Consider the following 15,808-nt stretch of genomic DNA (forward strand, 5'->3'; position numbering starts at 1 on the left):
GTACTTTATTGTCATTGTCAAATCAACTTGATGTGTCAGAAAAATATAGTCAATATTAAAATCGTTAATTACGCAAAAAAAAAACGTGAAAAGTAATAGATTTTTTGTTTTAAAAATTAACATCCTACCAAGGTACAAGGTACATCAAGGAAATTATTCAAGAATGATTGTGCAATCAGTCTATTTTCGGCAAGGTCATGAAATCTATTATGTTGGAAGCCATGTCTGACTTTCTCCTACAAGAAAATGGTATCACTCACCAACAGCATGGCTTTATCAAGGGTCGTTCAACGATCACAAACTTACTTCATTGTGTAAACGATTGGTCGCCATCTTTAAACAATATGTATCCTGCTGATGTAGTCTACTTAGACTTCTCCAAAGCTTTCGATCGTATTCCCAAAAGTCGATTACTAGCTAAATTTGATCAATATGGTATCTGCGGAAAGTTAAACATTTGGATTAAAAATTTTCTATCTGACAAATACTTTCGGGTTTATATTGGGTTTATACTGGTATATCCAGTAAGGTTTCCTAGAACGCAGATGATACCAAATTATATATGAATCCATGTTCCAACATGTTCTTTAACACGATCTTGACGCAACCTTCAAATGGTTTTCAGAATGGTTACCTCGGCTTAACATTGAAAATGCATTGAACTACATATCGGCAAAAATAATTCATCATTACCCTACTTTATTAATGGACGTCCCATAAACTTAGTAACCTCCCACAACAATATTGAAGTGATAGTTACTAGTGACTTGTAAATTGGGCTGATCACATAGTGTCGGTGTGTAAACGTACAAACTCGAAACTGTTCTTGATCCGTAAATGTTTTACACGTATATATCTAATCTCTGTTAGTAAATTTTACTCAATATACGTCAGACCTATTCTTGAGTTGCCGGGCCAGTTATCTCAGTCGCTATAAAATCTTATTTAGGTCATCATTCATCATCATCATCATCATCCAGCCCCATTTTCACATCCATTGTTGGATATAGGCCTCCTCCAAACGTCTCCAGTTCTCTCTATCTCTAGCTGCTGCAATCCAGTTTGTTTCTATTCTCCTTAGGTCGTCGGTCCATCGGCTCTTGGTCTCCACTCCAATAATCTCTTCGTCCATCTTCCGTCTTCCATTCTAGGTGTAAGACCTAAATATGAAGATTGACAGATTGAAGATAGATTCTCCATGACTCATCTAACGACAGTCGAGCATCGATGTCTTCGAGATAACCTAATTATGTCCTTCCGTATTTTAAAATGTAATTTTGGGAACCTAAACATCATATTTATTTTAAATCAAGACGGAAGATTAAGTCCACCATTACAAATTAAAGAGTGAACAGACAACAGCAATGTCCAAGGTGAACTTGTTATTAAACAGAATATTTAATACCTATATTTCCGATATTTCGATCAAGTTACCATATTGACAACTACTGTTAACATTTTTAAAGATAGACTCTGCTCTAATTTGTTTTATAATAATATTATTGTTATTCTATCTACTACTGGTATTATTCCGAAAAACCTAGAAAAAGTAAAACAGCTGAATCTAAGTGAAAACCTGTATAAGACCGTGCTGAAAACTGTGCTACTCTTGACGTCCAGATGCGTACGAAAATTTTTGGGAGATACTCCAACGTACCTCCCATACCAACGTACGTTAATTATATATTTTCCAGAATTTGTATAATAATCTTTTTTGAGAACGATTTTCGGAGTGGAAATCGAAACGTCAAAACAAAATTAGTTAGTTAAAAATGTTATTTTCATTACAACCAATATTTGTGGCTTAATCCCATATCAACATAATATTATTTAAATTAACCAAGCCACAGGAAAATAGTTTCAAAACCGAATAACATCTTTCAAATACATCAAAAGTTCGGCTCTTAAATGAAAAAATGCAAGTTTGTAACACGTGCCCTTTAATGAGGTTTACAACTTTAATGGCATTAAAACGCAATCCATTTCGAAAGGTAAAGATTTTTGAGGCAAAAGCTTCACGATGTAAAAACAGTGTAGTTAGTCATTTAGCATTTGGTATTACTTCTTGTAATACCAAATGTAATACCAAAAATACCTTGTAATACCAAAAATACTTCTTAAAACAATATAAAATATTTTCTGTGATGCCATTTTTTCGTTGTACCATATCATCATCATATAACGGGGGTCCTACGGCGATTGTCACTTCCCGCATTTCAGCCTCCATCTTTTCCTATCTCTCCAATCTCCCTCTTCTAAGCCTCTAGATTGCATTGTTTTTGTAATTTCTCTTTTCCAGGAATTTGGTGGTCTTCCCCTTTTCCTTCTTTCTGGCGGAACATACATTAAGGCTTTCTTTGGCCACCGCTCCTCCTCCATTCTCATCACGTGACCATACCATTGTAATTGCCTTCCTTGTATTCTATCTGAAAGAGTATCTCTAATTCCTGTACGGTTTCGTATTTCCTCATTCCTGATTCTTTTCATTCTCGATACTCGACATGACCTTCTAAGATAATCCATTTCCACAACGTCTACTTTATCTCGTTCATTCTTTGTCATCGTCCAACATTCGGCACCATATGTGGTAATTGGTTCTACAATTGCTCTGTATACGCGAAGTTTGGTATGCATCTTTATTTTATTAGACCACAGTAATGAATTCAGTATTCGGATGCATTTTTTCCCTTGGGTTATTCGGTTTTGTACATCTATCTTAACTCTGCCATCTACTGATATGATGCTTCCTAGATATTTATACTGGTTGCAGCCTTTTATGACTGCGTTTTCAAGCCTCAGATCTGTGGTATTTCCTCCAATTTTTAAATATTCTGTTTTGCTTATGTTTACAGTAAGCCATTTGGCATATTCCTCAAATAATTTTCGATTCATATAATTTATATCTTCCTCATCGGTTGCAACCACCACCTGATCATCTGCAAACAACAATGTATACAGAGTTTCTTGTCCCACTTCGATGCCCATAAATCTACATTTCTCCAATTCCTCAATGCCTCTTGGACGTATATTTTAAAGAGTGTCGGTGACAAACAGCATCCTTGCTTTAGGCCTTTAGTGACTTTAAATTTATTTGAGGTTCTGGTTCCAATTTTTACACAACTAACTGCATTTTCGTACAATTTATATATCGCTCGGATATACGTCGAATCCAACCCGGACCTTTTGAGGACCTCAAACATTTTCTTTAATGGGACACTATCATATGCTTTCTCAAGGTCCATAAATACCAAATGGGTCTCTCTACTTCTTTCGACACGCTTTTCAATTATTTGTCGTAGAATAAATATATTATCAAGGCAGGATCTCCCGGTACGAAAGCCGCTTTGTTCTTCAATATCTTGTATCTGTCTTTCAACTCTCTTCTTTAATATTCTGCCGTAGAACCGGCCCACAGAGCTCGTTACACTAATACCTCTATAATTGGAACAGTCTCTTTTATTCCCTCTCATATATGGAGCTTATATAAGATTTATTCCAATCTTTAGGAATTTTCTGGTCTCCACACATATATTTATTGAAAAGGTCTACTATTAATTCTAAAAGTGCAGTCGGCCCATATTTAACCAGCTCTATGGGAATGTCTCCAGGCACTGCGGCTTTTCCGTTTTTAACCTCTTTTAAGGTTTCCGTCAATTCAGATAATGTTATTATAGGGATTTCCTGTCTTTCGTCTCTGTTGTCTATTAATTCCCTTATCTTTTCCCATTTGTTCCCGTTGTACCATATGCATGTTATAAACTGGGCAGTTGAAATTATCTGTTGATGCACCCTTATGTAAAGCGAAGTACGTACAATTTTTGATGTTTTCAATATTTTGTTCTCGAATATCTTCTGTCATCTCACTTATTCTACTTTAGATAGTTTCATTAGAAAGGCGTATGGTTTTTATTTTGCAACCCCTTTTTCACCTACTAGTATTTCTATCATCTCAACAGCTATACGTATAATCAAATCTTCAGAAATTTTACGTGACTTACTGGCGTTTTCAATGTGAAATACAACTCTATAACGTGCTAATAATACTTTTTTATTTGTAGTAGTGGTTGATGATCTCTCTACATTCTAAAACCAGCATGAACCCCTACACGCTGCATAGTGACGGCATCCAAAAATGATAAAAAAATCGCTTTGTGGTGTATTTTTGGTGTATTTTTCACAGAATTCTGCAGGCTTCTCCTTTTTGTCTCAATGTTTGCTATTTAAATCTTATTTTATTTTATTTATTAAATAAACGAGATCACCCCATTACAGCATTATAATAACATTGTATTTTTTAATCTAATGTATCTTATAACTACACTCTAAAATACAATATTTAGAAATAATTCTAACCTAACTAAAAAGATCTTAGTCCATGCTGTAGAATATTGAAGCTTATTTCACTTAGCAGTTCCGGACATTGAATTAAGTTATTTAATAATTTATAAAAACATACAGAATCAAATTGAATTCGTCTGTTATAAAGTGTTAGATTTAATCTATCTAAAATTACTTTTTTATCTATATTTGCAACTGGAATTTCCATTTTGTAACCTCAATACCTAGGAAACTTATTCTGAACTTTCTCAATGGAATTGATATACTAATATACTCATACATAAGAGACCAGATTAGCGTGCCATATTCTAGTTGAGAGTGTACAAGAGAACAATATACCTACAACTTTCGTTACATCAATTAGGAGCTCACTACAGTTTCTTAATGTAAATCCAAGAAGTTTAAGACCTTTCAATGTAGTCTGTGAATGTCCAGGTCTCTAACTTGATTTTTATATCTTAAGTTAACATTATTTATCAGATAGTTTGAGTCGTATTGTTTATTCCCCCTAAAAAAACTGATATAAAAGCATTTATCGATATTTAATGTAAGATTATTTTGTATACTCCATTCCCATAACCTGTCAATATCCTTTTGCAAAATATGTATGTCAGCTATAGATTTTATACATCTATATAACTTTAAGTCATCTGCAAAAAGTAAAGCTAATGATTCAAAAGTATCAGAAATATCATTTATAAAGAGATTAAATAGTAATGGTGAACAGTGGGCTCCTTGGGGGATACCTGATAAAACCTCAAATGATTCAGATGGGAAATTAAATAATTTCACCCTTTGTTTTCGATCCTTTAAAAAACTTGATATCTATTCTATGGCCTCCTTAGTAAATCCTAAATTGTGGAGTTTTGCAAGCAAAATGTCGAAATTGACTCTATCGAAGGCCTTGGAGAAGTCAGTGTAGATTGAGTCTACTTACTCCTTTCTCTCCAATGTCTTCAACAGATCCATTTCATATACTGCCAAGTTAATAATAGTGTATTTTCCACCTGCAAACCCATGTTGAACTACAGATAATAATTATTTACATTGCCATTATAGTTGATTGTATACTATTTTATCGAATAACTTTGGTATTGCTAATTGCTTAGAGATACTACGATAATTTTTTACATTATTTTTGTCACCAGCTTTAAAAATAGGTGATACATAGCTTTCTTTTCATCTAGTCAGGAAGGAACATGTAAGCAAAGATAAAATAAACAGTAGGTATATTGGTTTGGAAATTGTAAATGAACAATGTTTCAAAAAATAATTTGGAATATTATCTGGTCCTGTTGAAAAAGGTTTTTTGAGTTGACATATACCGAAATGTCAGTAGTTTCGATAAATTTTATTGGTCTCATGAGAATAGAAAAAAAATCCAAAAATCGCTCAAAGATTATGTATTTAAAAACTTTATAGAAACTGACTTTATTTACGGTAAAATTGCATACGAATGCTTCACTCTTCACCTTTAAAACCCATTTTAGTTTTTGTCGATAGGTCACTCTGATCAAAAAATATTGACCTGACATTCAAATTCGCAGGTCGCTTCAGGCGTTATGTCGGAGAGAACTGTTCATTCTACAGAAAAAGTGCTTATTAACATTTTTGTTCAAAATTGTCTCAGCTACATTTCTTGTTTAAAATTTTTTTTACGGCCTACAGATTCTTACTAAATCGATGTTCCCTCCCTATGAGGGGGGTTTTAGGGGGAAGCCTAGGATTGAAGATGCAAACTTTTTCCAATTGGAGAGGTCCCAAAATTGACATTCTCATCAAAATTCAGCTTGTTCGTATGATTTTTAGAGGTTTAGTGGCATTTTCGTCTCTGATGACTGGAGTAAAACAAACATATATGACACAAATAATGTGTTATAAATATCTAGTAACACTACATAATTATTGTTTTTTTTTTTTCAGCATCAGTCCGAATATACGACAACTTACCTATTGCCACGCATTAAAGAACAGTGATAACATTGAAAGAGATTGCAATTTTCTTCAAGATAGGCTAAAAAATACAACACAATATATGGAAAAAAATGATATAGAACGGGGCCTTAAATGTGGGAAATGTCCATTGCAGTTACACAGGTAACTGTCAGCATCCTTTTTATCAAATTTTTCCATATTTGTCTAACACAAATATTCGTCAATTAATTGATATTTTTATATTTTTATTTTTTTTTTATTAATATTGAAATAAATACTAATTACTATTTTTTATTATTTTTTACTTATTTTTATTGGAGTATACGCCATACACCAATAGTGTCTCCTAGTGATAGGATTGTCAACAATACATAGGCTAACAGGGCAGTCTTTGGAATAGTAATCCTGACCTATAAAGAAAAATTTAAGTGCCTGTGAAGTAATATTGTACTTTGGTTGAATTCGTAGTACGTTGGCTAAATCATACTGGATATTATGGCATTGAAGTATCATATATATAAAAAACTTTTCTTCTTCTTCTTCCTCTTTATAAGCAATTCTGCTTGTTCATTGGCGGATTAATACCTCTATAGAAGGTTGTCACTCCATCTTTTGCGCGGTCGTCCGACACTTCTTCTGCCGATTGGTGACTTATCTCTTGCTATTTTGTCGGCATGGGTCTCTTCCATTCTGCTTAGGTGGTTATTTCATTATTCTTTTCTATTTTTTGTCCATTTATTTATACACTGTACGTTACATTTTCTTCTAATCTCATTCACTTCACTTTAGATCTCTCAGCGTATTTCCTGTAATTCTTCTCAGTACCCTCATCTCTGCCGTTTCCAGTAGCCTTTGCGTTGTGATTGTGTCGGGTCTTATTTCTGAGGCATATGTCATTATTGGTCATTATAAATTCTTGATTTTATCTCAGTGTTAATGTATCTGTTTCGCGATACAGTGTTATTAAGGCATCCTGTCAGTCTATTTGCTTTTTGTACTTGATCTCTTACTTCTTTGTCCAGGTTTCCATAGCTAGACAGTGTAATTCATCCTTACATCTGGTTTGTCTTTGCTGACTACTATTGTTTTAGTTTTCTGAGATGAGATTTTCATATTAAATTCTTTTGCTCTTATGTTAAAACTGCAGGCCAATCTTTGCAGACTATCTTCATCTTGGGCTATCAATATTGCATCGTCTGCATAACAGAGTATTTTGATTTCTTTGTTTCCCATTCTGTATCCTCTTCCTCTGTTAACCCTTTTGATGATTTCGTCCATGAAGAAATTGAAGAGCATGGGGCTCAATGAATCCCCTTGTCTTATTTCGCGGCCTATTTCTATAGGTTCTGTAAGTTGTCCATCTATTCTGACTTCCATTTTGTTGTTTTTTGGTAGATGTTTTCGACAGTTTTTATAATATTTAGGGGAACTTTTCTATTATACAGAAAATGGATTACATCTTTGAGTCTTACTCTGTTAAACGCTTTCTTTAGGTCAATCAGACTCAGAAATGCTGGTCTGTTTTACTCTATTGATTTCTCAGTAATTTGCTTTATAACGAATATTGCATCTGTACACGATCTTCCATTACGAAAACCCTGTTGTACATCTGCTAAACCTATCCTCTGATTTATTAGCACTTGTAAAATTTTAGTTGTAAGTTTTAGCGTAGTATTTAACAAGTTTATACCTCTGTAGTTTTCTGGCTGTTTTTTATCTCCTTTTTTGAATAGTAGAATGAGTTCTCTCGTTCTCCATTCTTCCGGTATTTTATTGTGTTTTATTACTTTATTAATTAATGTTGTTAATTGTTCTGTAATTGCTGCTCCACAATATTTCAGTAACTCGTTTGGTATCCCGTCTTTACCTGCTGCTTTTCTGTTCTTCGGGTTTTCAAGTATTTTCCGAACTTCCTGTACATTTATATTAAGTTCTTCATTTGTGGAAATTTCGGGTGTTTCCGGTTCTAGCGTCGTTTGTTTTTCTTCTGCATATAGCTTTTTTAGGTAGTCAATTCACGCATCCTTTTCTATGTATTTTGGTTCTATTAGTTACTTTACCTCCGTTCTTTGACCTCTTATGAAGCGCCATATTTCCTTTTGCAGACCGTAAACCTCATGTTCCATTACTTCCGAAAAGCGTTCCCAGTGACCATTTTTTATTTTTCTTACAAGTGCATGTGTTTCGTTTCTAATTTTATTGTAATTATGGTATGTCTCTTGTGTTTTGGTTGACATGTATTTCAGGTAAGCTTTTTTTCTTTTCTTTACATTTTTCCTTCGCTTCTGTACAAAACCATGGAGTTCTTCTCTTCGCCTTGGGAACGATTTATTTTTATTTATATTTCTTTCACCAAGAATTATTTCTACTTTTTTCGGTTATTCTTTGGTTTATTCAATTTATTTCGTTATTATTTGGTTTATTCGGATATTCTTGTGGAGTCATCCTGTAAGCTTTCGAATTTTATGTTTGTGGTGTATTCTGGTGTTTTGTTATCACATATATGTGTTTTCATTCAAATTTTTCATAATACCAATAAATGATCGCTTCCTATTTCTGCTGACGTTAGTGCTCTTACATCCAAAATTTGAAAGGGCTGTAACTCTCTATTCGACAGAATATAGTCTAATAGATCTTTGTCCTCTACTATTGTTAAAAGTGTATTTGTATTGTTCAGTGTGAGGGAAAATGTATTATTAATACCTATCTCGTTTATGCTACGGAGGTCCGTCAGAAGGTCTCCGTTTTCATTATCGCCTGAAAAGAGTTTTGGATAATAATGAAAAGACCATTTACTGAAGAGAAATGTTAAAATGGAGAATTATTTCAGGGGCAACACCATTGTAGATCAGAAAAATTAGGATAGGGTCTTGCAATCTTGGAATACTTACAGCTCAAAGCGTGAAGTTGCTAGATACGCTGAAAAAAATAATTTACAAAATGTTAGCTATCTCACATTTATTAAGAAATTCGTTTGATAATATAATTTTTATATCAATAATAATACATTTAAATTTTGGGTATTTAATGGCTATTATTTTTAGTGTTTCAAATGATGAGAACCTAGAAACTATGGATTCCCAACTTACTGAAAATGCACATTTTTATAAAGTAAGTATAAAAACTTAATAATACGAAGTAAAATATTAAACTGATAAAAACTAACTACTTAGCTTGAAACTATTTTCAAAAAAACTCTATATTTTTCTATATTTAATATTCTTCCCGATCGCCTTTCTACTGGAGAATAACCCGTCTTCTTCTTCTTGTAGTTCCTTCTCCTATCGGAGGTTAGCTATCATCACAGTTATCTGTACCTTATTGGCGGCTGCTCTGAAAAGATCTACTGAGCTGCAACTATACCACTCTCTTAGGTTTTTAGCCAGGAAATTCTTCGTCTTCCTATGGATCTTTTACCTTTGATTTTACCTTGCATTATGAGCCTTAATATCTCATATTTCGCACCTCTGCTAATGTGGCCTAAATATTCCAGCGTTCTTGTTTTGATGTGCTTTATGGAATCGCAATTCTTTTGTAGCCTTCTTAACACATCTGCATTTGTAACTCATTGGGTCCATGGTATTTTCAAAATCCTTCTATAGCACCAGATCTCAAATGATTCCAACTTCTTTATATCATCCACTTTTAATGTCCAGCTTTCCATTCCATTCAACAAAGTCGAGAATACGTAGCATCTTAAGGCTCTTATCCTCAGCTCCAGAGGAAGGTCTCGATTAACAAACATTATTTTCATTTTTATAAATACTTGTCTTGCAATTTCAATGCGTGTCCTTATTTCTCTACCTTGATCATTGTTTTCATTTACTCAGGTTTCCAGATATTTGTAGTTATTCACTCTTTCTACTTGTTTTCCCTCGATATCTAGCCTTCCTACTGTATGTTGCTTAGAAATAATCATGCACTTGGTTTTCCTAACGTTCATTTGTAGTCCATATTTTATACTGATTTGATGTAATCTATTTACTAAGCGTTGCAGAACTTCTAGACTGTCTGCGAAAACAGCGGTGTCGTCTGCGAATCTTATGTTGTTCAAGATTTGTTTGTTTATTGGTATATTCTGTTGTTCCTCTGATATTGCTTCCTTAAAAATAGCTTCGCTGTACAAATTAAATAACAATAAGGACAGCACGCAACCCAATTCAATTCTAACCTTTGCTTTTTGATTCCAGTACAGATTGACAATAACCCGTATATCTCGACTATCCACATTCTTTTCTTTTAACAGTTTTACGAGTTTCTGATGTCTTACTTTATCAAAAGCCTTTTGATAATATATATAAAGCAGATATAGATATCCTGGTTCATATCTAGTCTGCGCGAGGACGTTAAAAGCGAACAGAGCCTCTCTCGTTCCTAGTCCTCCTCTGAATCCAAACTGGGTGTCATCTATATCTTCTTCTGTTTTTTTATATAGTCTTCTATGTATTATTTTAAGAAATATTTCTGTACTGGGAGCATTCTGTCGCATTTTCTGACTTTGGTAGTGTTACAAACGTGGACAGCAACCACTCTTCGGGTATTACTCCTGCTGTATATACTTTATTGAACAGATCTAAAAGTATATGCAGTGTTTCTTCGCCAATGCATTTAATTAGGTCAGTGTGTATCTGATCTGGGCCTACTGATGCGGCCTACTGGGCGGTCTTTGCATTTCTAATTGCCTGTTCTAATTCGCACATTATTATTTTCGGTCCTGTTTGCTCCTGTGATTCTACTTGTATCATTTTGTCATCGTCGAACAAGTTTCATTATGTATTCTTGCCAAAATCTTAGTTTATCTTTGATATCTACAATGAGTTTACCATTATCATCTTTGAGTATGAATGACTAGGGATGTTCTGTTGAACCTTTAATGCAGTGGTTTCACCTTGCCGTTTGCGTTCTTCTGCCGTTAACTAATTTATTGGTTCTTCCGCCTTTGGAGTCGATTTCTCAGTTCCAGGACAAAAGACTATCCTACTACCTACCGACTCATCCTCCCGAGGCCGTTGGTCGGTAAGCAGGGGATTGCTTATACCGGCAATCACTCGGTCCCTATCTGCGTTAGCCATCAACAATGACGTTGCCCACCTTCTACCACGTGGAGGTGCAGATTTGGATTTTTTCTTTATCGATATTAAGACCTTTCGGCATTTCCTAATCTCTCCAGAGCTTTAGAAAGTAATAACCCGTCACTGTATAGTAATTCTCCTTTTTTTATTTTTAAATTATTGTTTTCTATTTTATATCAGCGTCTTCTACCTATGCTTGTGGTTCTATTCTAAAAAGTTTTTTTTTATGAATTATTTTAAGGATTTTATGAATTTTCATTTATGAGGTTCTAGCATTATCTCTGTTCTTACAGTGTTAGATAGATTTTCCACAACATACGTCATTATTGTTCTCAAAACTGTTCTGTTTTGTTTTGTTTTTTTTTTAACTTCTTTCCTTGTATTTTTTTACCGCATATTATATTATTTTGACCGCGACCTTGTTTGCTCTATTCACTTAAATTTCTACTTCAGTCTTAATTCTTCCGCGGCTCGATAGAGTGATTCCCAGGTATTTGCATTCTTGTACCTTATGTTCGCTTTGGGTTATTAATATTATATCATCTGTGTATATTATTTTAAATTGTTTTTTGTATTTGGCATTCTGTATTTGTTTTTATTGATTGATAATTTCATCCACAATTAGATTAGACTAGTGGACTCAAATAAAAATCATCATATCTTATATCGGTGCAAACTTTGATTGATTTATAATTTTGATCGTTTTGATTATGTTTATATGGATATGGTTTTTGGTATGTTTCTTGTCTACAATAATGTGATCCCTCAGTTGGAACCTGTAGAAATCTTTTATTGGATCCACTAAACAGTGCATTTAAGGTTGGATTTTGGTAGTTAAAGGCTCTTTTGCAAGAAGATAAATAGGAATAGAAGAAAACGATCAAAAAATAACCATCAGCAGGAGCTCCAAATTTGAGCTCTTTCTGCAGTTCCGAACATCTAATCCTTTAGTAACCTTGTAGCCTTACAGAAAGCCAAAAGTCATTTTAACTCCCTTATTTGACTCAGTTGCATAAACACTGAACCCAGGATCTGTCACCTCTGTTAGGCCAGTTCCAGTCATTTTCAGGGGGACATGTGAAGAGGTTTCCTTCTCCTCATTACACAGACGGCGCCGTGGGCCATCCGCCAATCTAAGCAGATGAAGATGCCGCCTGAGTCTACAGTGACCAGTAAGTATACTGACTACCAGAGAGCATCTTCTACGATAAGACTTTTGAATGACTCCACTATGTGGAGCCTAGCCTGTCTCATACCTCCACAACTGGCCCAGGAGTCCTGTAACCTTCGCAATTAGATAACTAGGTACAAGAAATCATAAAATATGCAATGTTTTAAAGGATAAACAGATATATATCTGCACTATACAACAATAAACCAATAAACAAACAACGATTGGGACTGAAGTAACTGAATATAAGACGGACGTTAGTAATTGTTTTAGTCTACGCACTTCGGAAACATCGTGTACATTTAATTGTCTTGTCAGCACAAGCACTCGTTCAAAATATTTCGCACTAAAACGTTGTATGTCTTCTTTGACGGATTCGAGGAGGCTATCGTGCTGAATCACTTCGTTGTGGATTTAATATGGTGCATTGACTATAGCACCCAGCATCTTATTTTGGAATATCTGTAAGATGTTTATATTGAAGACACTAGCGACCCCATATCTGGATTTCATAAGTCCAAATTGGCTTAAGGATGGACTTGCATGATAAAACCTTATTATCCAAGGACAGTTTTGTTTGCGGTCAATGAACCAATACATATTACTTAATTAAAGTCCAAGCTGTTTGCGTTTGGTGAACATATGCTTTTTTAAATTAGGCGCCGGTCTAAATGCATGCCGATATATTAAGCATCTTCGGATTAAAGAAGTTAACAGCTGTCAATATGTATAGGAGGACATGTGTCTCTACGTAGCGTAAATGTTACTTGAAGTGATTTAGTTCCCTTAGATTTGATCATCTCATAATACTAAAACAATAGTAGTCAGCAAAGAACCAACCAGATGTAAAATAGAAATTGATGGCATCAGCATTGAACAAGCAATGGAAATAAAATACCTGGAAATTACACTGTCTAGCTATGGCGACCTGGACAAAGAAGTGAGAGATCAAGTATAAAATGCAAATAGACTGGCAGGATCGTTAACAACACTATATGGCGAAACAGACACAATAACACTGAGATGAGAGTACTGAGAAGAATTACAGGAAATACGCTGAGAGATCGAAAGAGAAGTGTAAACATTAGAAGAAAATGCAATGTACAGTGTAAAAATGAATAGACACAAAATAGAAAAAAGAATGGAAGAGCCACAGCCTACATAAGCAGAATGTAGGAGATCCGTGTCTTCAAAATAGCTAGAGATAAGTCACCAATCGGCAGAAGTATCGGAAGAACGCGCAAAAAATGGAGTGACAACCTTAATCCGCCAATGAACAAGCAAAATTGCTTATGAAGAGGAAGAAGAGGAAAAAGAAGATTTGTTGCGCCATATTTCTAACCATTGATGAATTCTATTTAGGTTTGATTGGAGGTTTCTTGAGACTGATTATATATGTGTGATGCCAAAACAGTAGTATCGTCCGTATACGTTGCTACTGTAGTTGTTCTTGTTATTGTAATGTCCGCTGTATACAATAGATATAGTATTGTGCTAAGGACGCTGCCTAACGGGACGCCTGAATACATCTCACTGTATTCGGTATTCTATCGCCTGAGATATTTTAAGGAAAGTAACTGAGCAATATCTTTTGGCGTTTAAGTCTTTATTTATTTAATTAATTAGTCTATGAACTTGTTCCATATTATGGAATTATTTTATACTTTTCTATTGCCATTTTTAGCCTTTTTATGTACATTTAAAAGATTTTGCTGAGCATAGACAGAGGACATAGGTCGGTAGAAAGATACATTTTCTGTTTTTTTTTTTGGGTTTAAGGATCATTAGGATTTGTGTCACCTTTCAGATGCAAGAGAAGGAGTTTACACGCAGAATACATTGAATGTAGACGTTATTAGTTTTATGCACTTTTGCGCTGACTCGGCCAGTCAGAAATCTAACATTTTTAGCCAAGAAACGCATATGCGCCCAATACTCCACAAGGAGGAAAAGAACTAGAGAACGAAAGAGTTTTATGCACTTATCCTCTTCCAGAATCTTGCCAGAGGTTAGGTCAAAATCAGGTGCTTTTTCATTTTTATGTCCTTAATTATTGTTTGTTTGACTTGGTTTGTTGTATATTTCGTGTGAGGCAGATCCATTTGAAAGAGTGCTTTTAGGAATTTGGTTTGTTTCTTCCTCTGTTGGAAGTGTAGAAGAAATGGCATAAATACGTTTTGATGGTGCTTGCCAAATAGATCAGCTTTGTTTTTATCGTTCCTAGCCCAACTATTGGTATCATTTTTAATGGGTGGGTTATGTTGTTGTTGTTTGAGTTTTCCTCTGGCTTTCCCAAGTAAATAATCTGTAGCTTCCGTTGGATATTTTCTAGGTATTCTTGAATTTCAGTGTTTTCTATGAAGTAATTCTTTTTACTGCTTTGATGCTTTTATATTTTTTTTTATTTTCAAAAGGTAGTTCAGTATTTTGAAAAGGTAGTTAAATGATCTTTAAAATGAACTATCACTTGACTCCACTTTTTATTGAAAATTTTTAGAAACTGTGTCTACCCCTGCTAAATGTTTGGTGTAATTTAACTGAAAGCAAGCCTACAAAATGTTTGCCTTAAAAATAAAGTTGATGCGTTTTTGCCATTTTAGATTTTTCTGTGGGGGTCGAAATATAGAGGGTGACCAACGGCAAGCTTTGGGCCTCTGTTTCTCTGCTAAGTAGGTCCGCTTTTTCGATTCTAAGTACAGTTCCAGGGTATATACCCTCCAGAGTATATTTGTGGTACAGTTCCAAACTAACTTGCAGTCAATGGTAATGATATTGGGTACATATAATTACGTTAAAAGTGAATTTTATTTCCAGTTTCAGAAATTGGGAGGTAAATGGGATTCTATTTTGGATTACCAGCAGAATGAGCCCTATCTTTATTAGAAAAACTTAAGGAACAATAAACAGTTTAAATTTCATCTTACAAACAAAAACCACTTCTTGTAAAAAATATTGTTTAGAATTAATAAAATTTAAAATTAATACAGAAAAAATAGTTTTTTATTATTTTTAACGACATCCCAATGCGGTTATTGTAAAATTTGTGTATCATAATATATAATTCATTATATAATTCAACGTGGTCAATATTATTTTACCATGTATAAAATTTAGATATTAGATTTCGAGAAGAACAGGCAAGATCAGCATTCAACAAAATGAGAAATCGGTTATGTAACTAGTCATTCAACAATAATCTACGGTTAGATTTCATGCACTTACTCAGTTCTCTTACATGGCTGTAAAGGCTGCTGGGCCAGTGCCGGGCACTTCCAGAGGACATGTGAGAAGG

General features: G+C 34.3%; 1 protein-coding gene across 1 annotated transcript in view; it reads left to right on the forward strand.

Annotated features, from left to right (window-relative positions):
- Positions 1-15,454, forward strand: part of LOC140446600 (uncharacterized) — a 204,139-nt gene extending 188,685 nt beyond the window's left edge. Inside the window, exons 27-29 of the mRNA XM_072539171.1 lie at positions 6,262-6,435; positions 9,318-9,384; positions 15,331-15,454. Coding sequence (XP_072395272.1) covers positions 6,262-6,435; positions 9,318-9,384; positions 15,331-15,399 — 310 coding nt within the window. The 3' untranslated portion in view covers positions 15,400-15,454. The remainder of the gene's footprint in view (positions 1-6,261; positions 6,436-9,317; positions 9,385-15,330) is intronic.
- Positions 15,455-15,808: the final 354 nt, after the last annotated feature.

This window comes from Diabrotica undecimpunctata, chromosome 7 (assembly GCF_040954645.1).
Source record: "Diabrotica undecimpunctata isolate CICGRU chromosome 7, icDiaUnde3, whole genome shotgun sequence".
NCBI lineage: Eukaryota > Metazoa > Arthropoda > Insecta > Coleoptera > Chrysomelidae > Diabrotica > Diabrotica undecimpunctata.